Source organism: Strix uralensis, chromosome 14, assembly GCF_047716275.1.
Source record: "Strix uralensis isolate ZFMK-TIS-50842 chromosome 14, bStrUra1, whole genome shotgun sequence".
In the NCBI taxonomy this organism is placed as follows: domain Eukaryota; kingdom Metazoa; phylum Chordata; class Aves; order Strigiformes; family Strigidae; genus Strix; species Strix uralensis.
Genome location: NC_133985.1, coordinates 17170135 through 17185912, shown reverse-complemented (window position 1 = coordinate 17185912; position 15778 = coordinate 17170135). Strand labels below are relative to the sequence as shown.

Below are 15778 nucleotides of genomic sequence, written 5' to 3'. Positions count from 1 at the left end.
TCAGCAAGCAAAACCAGAGCCAGCAGCAGACTTGGGCTCCAGCCAAGACTCGGAAAGTTGTCCTAGCATCAAATAACGCCTCTGCTCGACAGCTTGAGATCTCCCTGCTTGGGAAAGTACTGTCTGCCAGGGGAAGAAGAAATCCTCAGCCCACAGGTTTTCTGCTGCTCTGATGGAGGGAAGGGGCTGTTGGAAGGTTCACACTGGTATTGTATGCTCTTTCCCTGTCTCAGCAGTGCAAAGGGACGGGGAAAGCTAGGTGGCCTTTGCCAAAACATTAGGAAATATTACCATTTGCCCTAGTCCACACAGTGACCACAATGTTTTTTTCTTTCTCCCTTTTTCTCCTTGTTGTTATCCTTGGTTTCTTTTTCTTTCTTTCTTTCTTTTTTTCTTTTTTTTTTTTTTTTTAAATAAAGTGTATTTAGTGCTGGTGAAAGGTGCTGAATTGGCAGCCTTGGAGATGGGTGTCCCTCTACCCAGCCAGGGAGAGTCCTGGGCTTTCTCCTCTTGGTACCACCCCTGTGCTAGGAGAGTTTGCAGGTCCCCATTCTCTCCCACCCTCTCCCATAGCTGCCTCTTGCTGCGCTGGTTGGGACACCTGTGGCTGAGTATAGACTTCCACCTCTCGTCCCAGGCTTGGGTGCTGCTGACCTGGGCCAGACTGGACTGGACAGTGCTGGAGGGTACTTTGCTGTGAGCTGTTCCAGCTGCCATGGAGGATGCAGCTTCTGCAAGCAGGAGCCTGTCTGTTCCCAGAGCAAGCATCAGATCTGCAGCCCAGTTCAGCTGTGGTCTGGCCCTAAGCAGGAGAGGGGGGAGAGGAAGGAGAGGGAAAGTCCCCCCTTGGGTGCCACTTGTCTCTCTGCCTTCATTTGGTGCCTAATCCAGACCTGACCCCAAGTGCTTCAGTGTAGACTGATTGTCTCTTCCTTCATGCTCTTTTACCCGCCTCTCTAAAGTGCAAATGAACACGACTAAATCACCATGTGGGTGCTGTTGCCTGGCTCATGCCCAGGGTCCCAGAGAGGCAAGTGGGGCATCAAGACCTTGACTTGCCCATGCCAGCCCTGAGCCAGGCTTTCAAATAACACACTGGAGGCGTTTGGTGTGTTCCCCCCACCTCCCAAAACACCAACGCCAACCTGTGCTACCACTTGGCCAAAGGGAAACCCCTTTGCTCATGTATTCCCACCTCCCTCCCCCCTTTCCCTGACCCCACCAAACTGTGCCAGCCTCCCCTGGGACTCTGCTGGGCAGCAGAGAGGGGCAAAGCACCCTGCTCCATCTTCCCGTCCACATTAAAGCTAAATGCAGCACCAAAATAGATACAAAAATAGAGTTTTGGGTCCATCGGCCCAGCTTCACTATTAATATTACTGCTATGAAATGTCTGAAAATAAGAGCTGCTCTCTCTGTACACACCTTCCCCCCTCCCACCCGTTACTGACAGTATTGCCGTTTGCCCCGTCTTGTCGCAACAAGGCATGAATATGCCTGTTTTCTCTATATTTAAAATATAATTTAAAATATAATTTAAAATATAATTTAAAATATAATTTAAAATATAATTTCTGCTTTAACTCATTCAACGCTTCCATCCCCCCATTGTAAACAAACATGGCAGAAAGGGGTTTGAGAAAAAAATAAAGGAGCTGTTTTAAAAATCCTTCATCATTTCTAGTGCTCTGAATAATGTTTCTGCCTCCTGGGACTTGAATCCTGCTAGGTCATTTAAAAGGACAGAAGGTACCTGCAATTTCTGATGAAGGCCCTGATGTCCTTCTCGGGTTTCCCATTGGATGCTCTCTGATGGGGATGAGAGAGATAATGTATTTGCTTTCCTCTATCCAAAAGTCACAAAGTGTTTGATCGGCAAACCCGTGACTAAAAAAAGTAAATATATAAAATAAACAACAACCCACAGCCTCTTTCTTAAGTTTCCCCGTCTATCCAGTTTTCAAAGTGCAAAACCTGGAGAAGCATAGAATGATTTTCTTGTGTTTTTTTTTTTTTTTTTCCTTTTGTTAGGGCTTTTTTTCCCTACGTGCTTGACTGGTATGGCCTTTCTATAGCAAAAGTCAGATAAAGCGTAATTGCAGTCATTTCTGCACATGGAATTATGAATCATTCCAGTGACTTGAGAATCTAAGCTGTTAATAGGCTAAAAAAAGGATTTTTTAATCTTTTTTTTGATTGTTTTCTTTTGCATTATAATTAAGCATGAATATATATTAATATATTACACTGCTTGGATTGCAGCTGGAGCAATCCAAACCTTCCTATGCTGTAAAACTAACCCCCACCCTGCACTCCCGAGATCAAGAGGTTTTTTTCTCCTCCCTGTGCCGGTTATCCTCTGTTCACATGATCTGAAGTCCCTCCCAGCCCCCCCTCCCCATTTTTTTTAGTAGATATTGCCACATTCTTAAATTCATGCATTGCTGCATTGCTATTGCACATATATAAAGGATTGCTCGCTCCCTCCCAGCTGCTCCCCTTCCCTCACTGGTTGTGCACATCCTCTCTGCGGACGATCTTGTAGATGATCCAGTAGAAAATGTTGAAGATAAGGAATGCCATGGGGAAGCCGATGCGTGAGATTTTGTCGATCTTCTTGGCTCGCTGGATGAAGAGCTTTCGCATCTCCTCGGGGGAGCGGGACGGCGGGGGAACCGGGTTGGCTGTGTTGTTGTTGTTGGCGCCCTTGACAGAGATGCCATCCTTGGCTTGTAGGCAAGCTGGTCCCATCCCGTAGGCAGTGAAGTTGAACCTGCCTTCACCAGTTTCATCCTCCTGAAACAGATTCAGCATGGGACTCTACTTAAAATAAGATATAGACAGTGCACCCTCACTATAAGGCTCTCCACCGACAGCTTCCTGCTCTGCAAGGGCAAGATGCCTCCATCATGCCCCGGCCTCAGTGCCCTCGGACAAACCCTCTGCTCTTGGGAGATCAGCCTTATAGAGGGGTGCCAGCTGTGTGATGCACAGATGCAAATCAGGGGATCCAGGCACCCCACGGAGAACAGGACTGACTTCCACCCCATTTGGGTCTTTGACATACTTGAAGGGTTTATGGTACTGCTTTCGTTTTTCCAATTGCATCCCCTGTTTTGCTTCTGCCTCTCCCTCCCCCTCACTCCTATCAGCACCTTCTTTGCTTTGCCTGTGCTGGAGCAGCTTGCCCAGAAGGAGTGGGCTCCATGTAACTCACGTAGTCGAAGCTGCAGTGTGAGACTTTCTACAGAGTTACATGGATGCGCAGGCGCTGAGACCTGTCCAGGAAAAGACCTCTGCAGGCAGCGTGCACCCAGCCCTCTGCTTGCCTGCCCGTGGGACCCCCCTGAGCCCCACAGGCCATCTTCTAGGTGAGGAACAGAAGGGCCCTTCTGTGGGTCAACATTAAGTCATGGCTGCTTGTGTTAATTCCAATTATTGAGCAAGAAAAATAATTTAGTTTCCAGTCTAAAAGCCAATGCTATTACTGTTTTTTGGTGATGGCCTTGCAGACTTCTCAGAATGATTTAGCCCTGTTTTATCGAACACGGGGATGTAATCATGGGGAAAACCAAGTCTGGCCAAAATAATGCAACCAGTGAGTTGCAGAGGCAGGGTCAGAAATCCAAGTCTCTTAACTACAGGTCACCAAGCCTAATTGTTAGACTAATGACACTAATTAAATGTCACAGAGGCTGATCCATGTTGTGTCCCCCAACACTGACTTGCTGGCCCCTCCCTCATAACCCACCAGCCCGATGTGCCCTGCTGCCCCTTCCTCTCTGCTTTGCAGAGTGTCTTTTCTGGATGGCCCCTGTATCAAGCAGATAGCTGCGTGGGATGGAGGCGCTGTGCTGGGGTCTGGGGCAGAGAAGCAGAAGGCAGAGCATGGTGGCATATCTGAGCAAAGCAAAACATCCCAAATAAAATCAAACCTTCTTTGTTTTGTTTTTTTTTGGGGGAGGGTGGCAAGCTGGTGAGTTGTGTGACCTACCAGCAGGATTATTTGTTCCAGAGTCCTGGCTGAGACAATTTTGCAGGCCTTAGGATAATTCTTCCCTGCTTTGGTTGTGTCCTCTTGGTGTATTTCTGGTCCCTGACACCTAACACCTGACAGTCCTTAAATGTCTTTGCCTCCTAACAATGCCTCTGCAAGGGGGCAGTACGCTGATTGGGGAAACTGAGGCACCAACAATTAAGACCCAGCCGCTCTCCGTGCTGGGTGAGTCCAGGTGCTGAACATCTGGTAAGAGATACTTTGTGAGCTGAGAGTCAAGGTTCACAGAAACTCTTCTCTTCGCTCCCTTGGAGAGTTTTTTCAGTTAAAAGGCTGATTTTCCAATGATAGGTGATGCAGAAATTCTGCTTTTCAGGCGGCTAGAACCTGCACTGTGGCTGAGGCACTGACAGTGAGGGTGGGTGGGGACCTGGAGGGGTACAGGCTGCAGGGGCCACTTCTGACCCTCCCGCTGCCTGGTGATCGGCAGATGCCTTCGGTCGTGCTGCCGGCTCCTGTCAGCACCTGCCAGCAAGTGGCACAGGGCAAGGCAGGAGCCCCAGGCTGTGCCAGGGGCTGCGCCTGGGCGGCACTGGGGACAGACATCCCTCGGCTCTGGGGCAACAGGGGTTTTGCAAAGGTCTCTCTCACTCCTAACTTGTCCCCCTTTCCTTAACTGGACTCCTTTGTGCAGCTAATAACATGTGCATGGGCTGCAAAGACCTGGCTTTCTGAGCTGCTCAGAGCTTAGAGACCTTCTCATCATGTGTTTGTGTTGTGGGGGTTCAGGTAAAGCTGCCTCTGCTCTTCTCTGGTTGCACAAACACACCTGCACTGACACATGTCTGGCTGTAGCCTAGATCACTTAATTCCCTAATTTACTGAATTTCTTTCTCTTCTCATAGCTGAGGGGCCACTGGCTGTTTTCTGTGGCTGATCTGTTTTGTGTGAGTGCCATGCCTAGGATAGAGCAGCTAATGGTGTCTTTTCCAAAGTGTCATATCAAAGGAGAAAGGCAAAGACATGACCAGCCACACTGGGCTGGCCTTCTTGGGCTGGGTCTGAAAGTGGGTCTGATGATGGTGTCATATTAACCAGACTGGTCCATACCTCAAAGGGACAGTAACTCTCCCTAGCCATCACACTCCCTACATCTCCCCAGGCTAGGACCCGTCTGCCCCAGTAAATACAGACAGCGTAATGAATTCAGAGAGAGCTGTCTAGTCGATCCTTCTAGTCTAATCCTTTCCCTCCTTCCAGAGGGAAGAAGGCAAGAGGTGGCTCAGAAATGGAAAGGGCCACAGGTATTTGTTAATTTGATTTTTATTTTTTAGAGAGCAAGGAAGACTCTTAATGAATGAGAATAAGCTAGCACCTTGCATCTAACTCTGAGGAAAGCAAGAAACAGATTTGTCTGGATTCACTTGTATTAGTGCCAGACCACAGCACACTGTCTGGTGCACTGATCTGTGAAGAATGGCTAGTAGGTTTTGATTTGGGCAGAGCTAATAAGTGTGGGCATGGGCTGGTCCTCTCCCCAGCTGCCTCCACCAGCATGGACACTGCAACATCTCACTTGTTTTTAGCCTGGCACGTCATGCCTAAACCAGGCAGAGCTACCCAGACAAGTCAGAACATCAGGACAGAGCAATTAGGTTCTTTGGCAGCTGCACTAATCCATTTGCATATTTGCAGTCAGCTCCTCGTTTTCTGATGAGCCTGCAAACCTTGTTCATTTTGCTTTTGCAAGTGTTTTTGTTTATGCTTTGTTCCAATTAAATTGCTGTGAGATTGGGCAAGGATTGTAATAGCAGCCTTGTGTTCAATGGAACATCTCTGGCAAATATCTTTTAAACTCATCTGTATATTAGTGGCTTTTTTCTCCTTATTGTTTTATCAACAGACTGATCTGCATACAACAGCATAGATTCAGAGACGGTATGCCTGAATCTAGATGAAGAGATAAAAGCACTACAAGACACCCACGTTGGGTGGTTTTAGCTTTGGCTCTATTAAGCAGGCTGCATCTTCTGAACCAAAACTGCCTCAGTTGATTTGGAGATGTCAGGGTCTTGCTCTGGCCAGACAAAATCAATGAATGCTGATGGTCTCATCTGTTACTTCTTTTCCCTTGCATTTGTCCAACACTTTTCATCCCTGATCCTGAATGGGTTGGGGACAAATGGACAACTTTCTCCTGTTTTGCAGATAGGTCAACTGAAGCAGAGAGAGGCAAATCTACAAGGAGACAGGGATTCCTACTCCTTAGCCCCCACTACCTCCCAGAACGGTGGCAGTTCTCCAGGCACACATTGTGAACTGCTGTAGGACAGGTTAGACCCTGGGAAAGACTTTTAATGGCTGGGACAGTGAAGCAGTGGAGTGGGGGGGTCTCTGGATGGGATGGATCACAGAGAGTTCTTTAAAATAGAGGATAGACAAATACCTATGAGGAATATTTTAGGCAGACCTTGGTGGTCTCTTAGGGGCTCTCTTGAGATTTCCATCAGAAAAAAAACCTGTGTTTTTTTTTTCTTAGCAAATGTACTGTTTTCTTAATGCTAGCTTGAGGGCAGCCTCTCAGGCCTGGCGCTGAAAATTTGATACTACCTACCTGATTCTACTAGTTAATTAAGGACAATTTTAAAGTGCCTTTGGTCTTGTGATCACAGTCACCTTTATGTTTCTTTCTAGTGCATCCTCTGAGGTGAAATCTTTGCTGTGGTACCTCAGCCTAAAAGCTAGTAGAGTCCAGGCTGCAGGAGATGAGTGTCTATGTGATGCATGCATGCTCATATTGGCATCAGTCATGGTGAGTAAGCATGGAGCGAGGCTAAGGCTGAGAATAATGCTCTTTCCTTTTGAGAGGAATTTGCAGTCTGAGAAGCAGATGCTTTTGAACACAGAGATGACAGAGACAAAAGAGGTGTCACTTACCTCCAGGCTAATGTAGACTGTCTTGTTGGGGGATTCTGTTCTCTGATAGACATCCCTCAAACCTCCCTGCCTGCCTCCCCCCAGCTCTTGCTTTGTCTTCTGAAGAGAACTCAGACCAGAACATTGCTGTGTGAAAATTGTTCTGCTGACAACAACCCTTTTGGCTTAGACCACTTGGCTAGCTAACAAAAACCAGCTTGCTAGACTCCTGGAGTCAGCAGACTGTTAGAAGAGACACAATTCGTTGAGGTAGCCCTGCTTTTTGATGTGTGACCCTCTTTAACATCTGACCATATACTGAGGACTTCACTGGGAACTAGTGGCTTGGTTCAATTGACTATGTAGTGATGTTCTGCTGGGACAGGTTTCAGCTGTGTCCTTCATACTTTATGTATTACCTTATGATGCCTCCTCTTCCTTCTGAACCTGAGCAGCTCTTTGTGCTGCCGAGACACAAAGTTGACGGCAGCATACTCTAGAAGTGCGGAGAACACAAACAGCAAGCACACGGCCATCCAGATGTCTATGGCCTTCACATAGGACACCTAGGAGTCAGAGAGAAAGGCTGAGATGGGGTGGCTTCTTCAGCCAAATGCCTTTTTCCTTGCTATTTTACATGTTACTCTCAAGGTTTTTGGAAGGAGTTGATCAAGCCATGATATAGTTGACATCTGCTCTTGTATACCAAAATCTAGCTCATTTAATATGAATGTATTATCAGGCAACTGAAACTGATCCTGGGCTCTTAAATAGCAATAGTTCCACAGTTTTTAATTTATCTAGGTCTTGATTGTGATGGTTTATATGCAAGGAAAATAGTAATCCAATCTGATCATACCAGAAGCTCTTCATAACGGGGAAATTCAGTACTATTATAAAAGTATGATGGTCAAGTGAGTAAAAAGCTGGAATGTAGAGTGCATTATCCATGTGTGGTTGTTGCAGTGGTTTGTAAGGTACAGAGCTCCTGGCTACTGGGAGCTGTGGTAGATCTTGGGGTGAGTGCTGAATCTTAGGGGAAGCTTTACTGCTAGACATAGCAACTCTGCTAAAACTTTTGCAGGAACGGACTGGAATTTGTTCTGCTTGCTCTTAAACTGGAATAGTGCAATGGCAGCATAATGCCTCCTGTGTTGAGCAGAAGGATCTATCCGGTGACTTACTTATGTGCTGTCCCCAGAAAGTGCACATTTTGCCCCTCTCAAGATAAGTGTGTTCCCTACCTTGGGCAGTGATGCTCGGGAACCAGAGCTCTGCGTGGTCATAGTGAGCACTGTGGTGATCCCCAGGCCAACACGAGCAGGTGCAGCATCCATATTGATCCAGAAGGAGATCCAGGACAGGATGACAATAAGGAGGCTGGGGATGTACATCTGGATCAAGTAATAGCCCATCTGCCGCTCCAGGTGGAAACGAGCTTCTATACAGGTGAACTTGCCTGAGAAGGATGGGAGATACATGGAAGATTACTGATAAGGCACAGTGAGCCTCCTGGTTTCAGCTATTTTCTGGGGACTTTCCTTGCCTTGCCTAGAACCAAAGTCTTGTTAGAAGAGGAAATTAACAGCTATTGTCCAGTTCTGAAATATGAGTTACAATATCAACATAGCAAAAAAGCTCTTGACAGTATGTCCTTTGTCACTTAAATTTCATCTGCTCCCTTGCATCAAAGACAAAAGAAGACGCTGGGAGAGAAGGTCCAGACCAAACACCCTTGAACTGATGTAGATGTTACTGGGGGCAAGAGGGTTCCACACATTTGTGTCATTAGCTTTTTATCAGCTATATATGTGTATATTTACTGACAACATACTTATGTGTATTTATATGTATGTTGTCCCCGGATGTGTAGAACAAGGCTTATATCACCTGTGCCATCAGACATAGCAAGAGACTCTGGCAAATGGACAGTCCTGAATTCCCCTCTAATGAACCCAGCAGCTGAGCGTAAACAGCACTGACCTGTGTTGTAGTGCTTTGTGCAGTATCTCAAGTCTTTTTCTTCTTTGAGGATAAACTGAGGCAACGTCAACCCATCAGCAACTTGCACGGCTCCTTTTTCTTGCCACTCAAATATGAGATCATTCATTGTGTAGCCAACTGTTGAGAGGAGGGAACAAATACCATGTGAAACGTATTAAATACTGATCTGCAAAGGGACAGACTTTTAGAAGAGAGCTATGCTTGGAGACAGGGGTTTATCCTGGCCTTCCTTAGAAATGCTGTAATGAATGGGATTTGGGTTGAGACAAAACGACTTGTGCATGTGATAAAAGCTAGGGTAATGACCTGCACTGGAACTGTGATGGTGTGCAATGAATTGTCTGCAATAAATCATATTTTTTCTTGGATTTGGCTTGTTGAGCTGTTTGCTGGTTTTTCAGACTTGACCTCCTTCTCTGAAAGAAGTTGCTCATTGTCTTTCCCTCCTTTGGGATAAGCAATGCAGCTGAAAGCACTTTCACCTTTCTCCTCCAAAGTGAAAGGCCAATGTAAATACAACTAAGCCAGGGCTCCTCTCATGGGATCTTTTAGGGTTTGGCTTTTCTACAAAATGTCACATGTGCTGAATGAATGGAAAATCCTGAGCAAGGGGTTCTTGAGCAAGTCTCCAGTGAAGGCTGAACTGGGAATGGGTTGCAGCTGGGGAGGGAGATGGCAAGGGAGAGGGAAAACACATTGTCTCCTCTCCAAAAAGGAGATGTGCACAGGACTCACAGCTTTCTAACTGCATGATGCATGTCTGTACGTCCATGGGGAAGTTCTTCAGGTCCATGGGGCAGGCCAGAGTCAGCGTGATCCTGAGGAGAGAAGACAGCACAAGGGAATGTCAAACAGTTTGTGGCACTGATGAGGGGGTGAACCCTCTCAGGTTCTGTCTGCAAACAGGCTGGTACCTTGCCTGAGACACAGGGGTGTGCTGGGGGAATGACTGATCATTCACCTCTTCCCTGCCTGTTTTTTTACATGCGGTGTTGGAAAGCATCAGAAATGCCAAGCATTTGGGTCTGTGATATAATTCCTGGCAGAGTTGTCTGTTGCAGATGGCTTTTCATTACAATGTTGTTTTGAACTGGGCAGAACAAAGGGTTCCCACACCAAACAGTTTTGCTGCTTCAGTCTTCATTTCTTGCCTCAAGCTCACAACAGTTTGGATTAGCAGCAAGCCATTCTCTGGACCCCCGCAGATGCATTTCTAGAGACTGGGACTGTTTGTAAATCTTTAAACAGAAAATTTCTGTGTCAGAAAAAAACAAATGAAGTTTGATCAAGATTACACTTTGCTGTGGGGGAAAAGAGAGACTTTGGTGGGATTTTCTGCAGGGAAAATGCCCTGCGGTAAATCAGTATGGACCTCTGTATCTTCCTGAATTCCTGCTGTGCCTCTTGAGATCTCTACTTTTGTCTCACAAGCTCCATTTTCCACTAGGTGCAGGCTGAATTTTCTCTGTTACATTGCTGTGCTGCCTTATACCATGATCTATACTCAAAATGTTTGTTTGGTTCAACAAGCTGATATTAAATGATATGATTCAGATAGCTAGACTTGTGTAATTTGGTTTGATAATGTTGAAAATGCTGTTCCCTAAAGTGTTCAGATTTTTCAGCTTTTTGCCTTGATGTAGAAATAGTGGCATTTCCTGGGGGACAGGAATTGAATTTTTCTATCAGCAGACCTACAAGAAACTTAACAGGAAGGAACAATACTTTAACTTAAATCCTTATGTTGGAAGAAATAGTCTGCTTGAGTTTAGAGGCATGCTGGGACAGAAGATGTGACAGTAAAAAGAATCAATCCAATTCGAGTTTCCTCTTTATGAAAGCAACTACATTTTCTGTATTTAAACAAACACCTCACTAGAAGAGAGTCATCACTGGCCTTTGCCCACTTTGTTTTTCTCATCGCATCGCTGGCAGGGAACTCCATTTCTGATCAATCAGAGAGATAAGCCTTCAATTACATCTTCAGACAAGCCCCTTGAGAAGAATTTACTGTAAATATCTGCCAGATTTAAAACAAGGGTGACTGTGGCTATGACTAGGTCATGAGATGCTGAGCACATGCTGGACAACTGTGTGCTGAGAAGGGGTCAGAGTGAAAGCCTCAAGGGTGATTTTGGGTGAACCCAGTGCTGAGCATGCTGACTCTTGGGTCCATGGGACAAGCCCACCTTCTTGTAAGTGCCTTGACTAGAATTTTTCTATTGCAAATAGTAATAGCAAAGAGCCAGTGAGGAAATGGCAGAGCACTTCAGACGGAAACTGCTTTTAAAAGGAAAAGACTATTTTTCCTTTTGGAAACTCTTTGCATTTACATTGTGTTCTTCCATCATGAATGTCTCTTTTTAATTTTCACAGGAAAATGTACTTAAAAAGAAATCTATATTTTCATTTGGAGATGAGCAAGATAGGAAATTTCTTTTTTGTAAAACAAGAACTGAAGTGTTTTCAAGTTTTTGCCTTGAAAATGGTGATCAGGTCAGCCACATCGCTCCATTTCCTCTGCTGAGTTGTTGCTCTGTTTTGCAGAGCAACCCCAGGGCTGGGGTGACCCAGTATTCCCCCTCTGAGCTCCTGCAAACCCACCTGGAACAGGACTATGTGCCATGCTCACTGCCAAGTTGCTGGTGGCAGTTTTACTACGTGTCTGTTTTTAGAAATTGAGAATGTGAGGTTTCTTCATTCAGCCACATGCCTGGCAATTCTCTTACTGTTTTGGCCATCAGGGAGCTGGTCTTTGGGCTGGAACCACCTTGATGTTTGATGGAGGCTGTCTACCTTGCAGCATTAAGCTGTTTACTTTCCATTTTACAGCTCCACGCTGCTTTTTTCTTCTCCCTTAGCTGCCATTGGGAGCGGCAGTGTGAGATGAGGTGTGCATACATTAGGCAAATTTACATTATACATGAGGTGAAAAAGTCTTCAAGATAGAGTTAAACTTTCCTGCTTTAAGCTCATGAAGTTTGGTCTTAATTTCATTGGTTTAAAATAAAGAGTGGATGGGGTTGGAAGGAAAGTGAAGGTGGGGAATTGGATTGATTTCCTGTGGGAAATTCATACAATTAGTTCAGCTTCACTGATGGATTCTTGGATCTAGTGATAAAGGGATAAATGGGAAGAGTTATGGTGAGAAAAGCCATGGACCAATACTTAGCAGTTTCCCTAATTTTTTGTCAGGAAATGCTGCAGCTTTCAAAACATAGTTTTCATGGGCTGGTTTTAGGCTTGTGCTAGTATATCTCAAGTAATTTTACACTAGGGATGTTAAGGAATCTATTAGTGAGAAGCAGAAGTCTCAGACTGAGAAAGGTAGAGATGAGCTAGATTCCTTCCCAGACCAACTCTCTGTCTCGATATGCCTTGGCTAACACATTCCTGGTTGTTACTTTTCTACCTGTTGTAAGCAGCAGCAAGTGGCGACCATCTGGCTGAAGTACTGACATCCTTCTGCTCCAACATGGATTCAACTACTGATGTAAGGAGGCATTTCCCAGTCTCCTTTTCACTCCAGTTTTTTCTCTCCCTTCTCCAAATTAAACTGTTTCTGAAAGTAAATATCTTAGGCATAGCTTTGTCTTAGCAGGTCTTGAAGACAAAGCTGCCTAAGAGAGAGTATGGCAGCTATGCAGTGGTCTCTGGTGCCCCAGAGGCAGTCCAGCTCATGGTATGCAATCTCCACGCCTTTCAAGAGTGCCATCCTTCTCCAAGATCCTGACTTCTGGCAGGATGGATGAGGCACAGGAAAAATTGTCTCTATCTCAAGCTCTTCACTGGTGTGTGATGGAGTACTGTCAGGCTGCCTCGTCCTTTTGGATGGGCATCTTCTTACTTAACCATGAAGAAAAATAATGGTGTTTCTCATGCTTTCTTTTAAAGGGAAGCTACTAATGCGAAATTAGGACTTGAAGCTCAGGTAGCTGGTGGCACTTTTTCAGAAAGATTCCACAGTTTTGCCAACCTCTTCTTCTTGAGGTGGCTGGAGAAAGACCTCTTCACTTACAGCACATTACTCTGCTCCCACAAGGATGTGTTCACATGTGCAAACAGGGAACTGTATACCTCACTGCTCTTAAGCAAAGGTTAATGCTGGGTATAAAGGTCTAGATGAGGGAACTGGTTACTGACCTGTTTCTTTCTTTTAGCTTGTGTAGCTGTATTTAACTCAGAAAACATTGAAACAATATTGGCTAGGGAAATAAGGGTGTGTTTCACTTTTCAGTGATTTTTGTGCGAAGGACTCTGCCCCAGAAGGAGGATGAAACACTGGCACAGGCTGCCCACAGAAGTCATGGGATCTCCATCTGTGGGGTATTTCAATTTGGCCAGACAAAGCCACAGCTGATCTGATCGGTTGTCAATCGTCAGGATGAGGTTGCATGGGAGACCTCCAGAGGTCCCTTCCCACCACATTGCCATGACACTGCTAATTGTATGATCTCCTACTTTAAAAACCCCTCAATTTCTGTCATCTAACAGCATTCTCAAGTCTTCACTTTCTCATTTTAGGCTTGAACAGTGGGAATTTGGCTTTGCCCTCCCCTACCTTGGTGGAGCTCTTCCCATTGAGTCACCTCACCTGATGCTGTAGAGGACGTTGCCATTTCTGGAGATCCTCAGAAGCTTGTTGTCTGTGGTAATCTCATGGAAATGGGCCCCTTTCTCATTTGCGAAGAACAAGTCAGGCTTCCAGATGGAGTCCAGCATAGAGGGGTCCAGGTCCAGGGAGTCATCAGGGTATTCATTGTACGCCAGCCGTGGGTCATTCCATTGCTGTCGCAGGAAGATGTTCACCCTGTAATCCTGAACAGTGTAAGCAGGGAGAAGAGAAACACAGTTGGTGCTCAAAGCAGGCTCAAAGTGCTGAAAACCAGGGAGCATGTACTAAAATAATTCTCAAAACCAAACCATGTCTAGGCCTATTCCCAAGCCATGACAAGCCTTTTTTTGCTTTATTTCTCAAGGAGCTGTTGTTAATTTTTAGCTTTGTAGCTTGCAGCTATCTCATAGCATGAGCAGCTGCCTATCCTTGCATCTCTCCGTCATAGCAGTTGTCAGCTGTGTGTGAAGTGTCAAGACCTCAAGTCTGAACCCTGGGGCTGGAGAAGTGATGTTCAGTTGTGGAGGCTGTAAGGGCTGGTGTCAGCAAGACGACTGTTGCAGAGGATTAAGGGGGAAAGGAGACCAAATGTAACTTCCTTTCAGTGTTGAATCATCCCGTATTGTGACTATGATTCCTCCAGACTTTTCAAAAGAAAAGGCACAGTGATACAAGCAGCCCATGGAAGGGATATTCCCTGTGTGTCCACTAATATAAGGGTAACTCAGATGAACTGATGGGAGCAGCTGCACTTGGTGAGAGTATGTGAACATGAGAGGGATGTGCATGAAGTCTACTCTCCTAATCCTAAGTGAGTGTTCTGGGTTCCCCTCTCTAATGTCAAAATGCCATAAATGCTACAGATTTTATAGGATAGTCATCTTTAATGGAAGCTAGTTCCCAAGCACTATGCAAAATGCTATCTGCCTCATAACCGTGTGTCTTAGAGCTCCTCTGAGTTCCCCAGGCCAAGGCTGGCTCCTGAGGTCAAGCTCAGACACTCTCCTAGACAATTAAAGGCAGTTTCTGTTCCCCCTGTCTGACCAATAGCTTCCCAGGGTGATCTGTATGCCCCTTTTCTGCTGACTTTCACGTAAGAAAGTGAGCCAACAAATTGAAATGGAGAGAGGACATGCCAGCTATCAGGAGAGGGATAAAAGCTCCATGTCCATAAATTAATTGACATTTTCTAAGTATAGAGGCAGACTGTGTCTGAAGAGCAGAATATAATAAACCAATTTCACTGCCGTGGCCCAAACTAATAGTTGCTATCATGATTAAGGGTTTCTTTGGTGCCTTTCTAATACTAATGTACTTTGAAGACTTTTATGAAGAGACAATTAATGGAGGGTGTCTGATGTGCTTGCTGATATCTAATACCTGCTGCAGGCACTAGAATCTTTCAGTGAGACTATTTGGCACCTCTGAGGGGATCTCCCTGACTGTTATCAGGTCTGTTCTTTCCATTTGGAGAACACAAAGCTCTGGAGTTGAAGGGTGCATGTGGAGGAGAGTCCTTCTGATGTTGCTGCCTCAAGTGCTTGCTTGATTATGAACCTACAGCCTCTTGTCCAGAAGGACATGACTTTTGTGGAGTCTAGTCACACTGGAGGGTTTGGCTTGTGTCTTGGGTGCTTTGTGTTTTCTGGGGGGGGGGCAGTTCATAGCTAAGCCCATGGTCTAGAATCTGTTTCAAGCCACTTAATGCCATCCACATCCTCAGAGCACAGAAGCTGCTAATGACATTAATGATTGTGACAACAGCAAATGGACCAAGGACTTGATGCTAAAAGGAGCAGACTTCTGAACATGAAAAAGAGTTGCAGCACTCCCTCCTTCTGCTGATATTCCGAATGTCACCTTCACAAGTCCTAGTCGGTCCTGCTGACTTAATTATTCATCTCTGTCCACCCTGCATAATGTGTCTTGAGAAAATGTGAATAGCTGTGGACAGCTAGGAACCAGGGTCTTAGCGCAGGACTAGACAATCATGCAAACCTAAAGAGGAAAGCAACCCTGTATCGCCACTTCCCATGGCACGCAGCAGCTCCCCGAACAACTTGTACACTTTCAGTTCTCCCTTTTCTGTGTATAAAGATCTGCAGCCGTGGCAGTCAGGGGAAATCAATGTCACTGACCTAATAGGTAGAAAGCAAAAGGTTGTTTTGCTTATTCAGCTACAAATAAGCTGGATGTTAGCAGGTCAGCTCCAGTTGGGGGCTTATGTCATGTATAACACAAATTAA

At 45.6% G+C, this 15778-nt stretch overlaps 1 protein-coding gene across 2 annotated transcripts in view; it reads right to left on the bottom strand.

Annotated features, from left to right (window-relative positions):
* Window positions 1-2505: 2505 nt before the first annotated feature.
* Window positions 2506-15778, bottom strand: part of GLRA1 (glycine receptor alpha 1) — a 38978-nt gene continuing 25705 nt past the window's right edge. Inside the window, exons 4-9 of one of the 2 annotated variants that reach the window (XM_074883464.1) lie at window positions 13512-13735; window positions 9653-9735; window positions 8897-9034; window positions 8158-8372; window positions 7333-7479; window positions 2506-2820 (exon numbers count right to left, since the gene is read on the bottom strand). In XM_074883464.1, coding sequence (XP_074739565.1) covers window positions 2506-2820; window positions 7333-7479; window positions 8158-8372; window positions 8897-9034; window positions 9653-9735; window positions 13512-13735 — 1122 coding nt within the window. The remainder of the gene's footprint in view (window positions 2821-7332; window positions 7480-8157; window positions 8373-8896; window positions 9035-9652; window positions 9736-13511; window positions 13736-15778) is intronic. The other variant, XM_074883465.1, reaches the window with a different exon arrangement.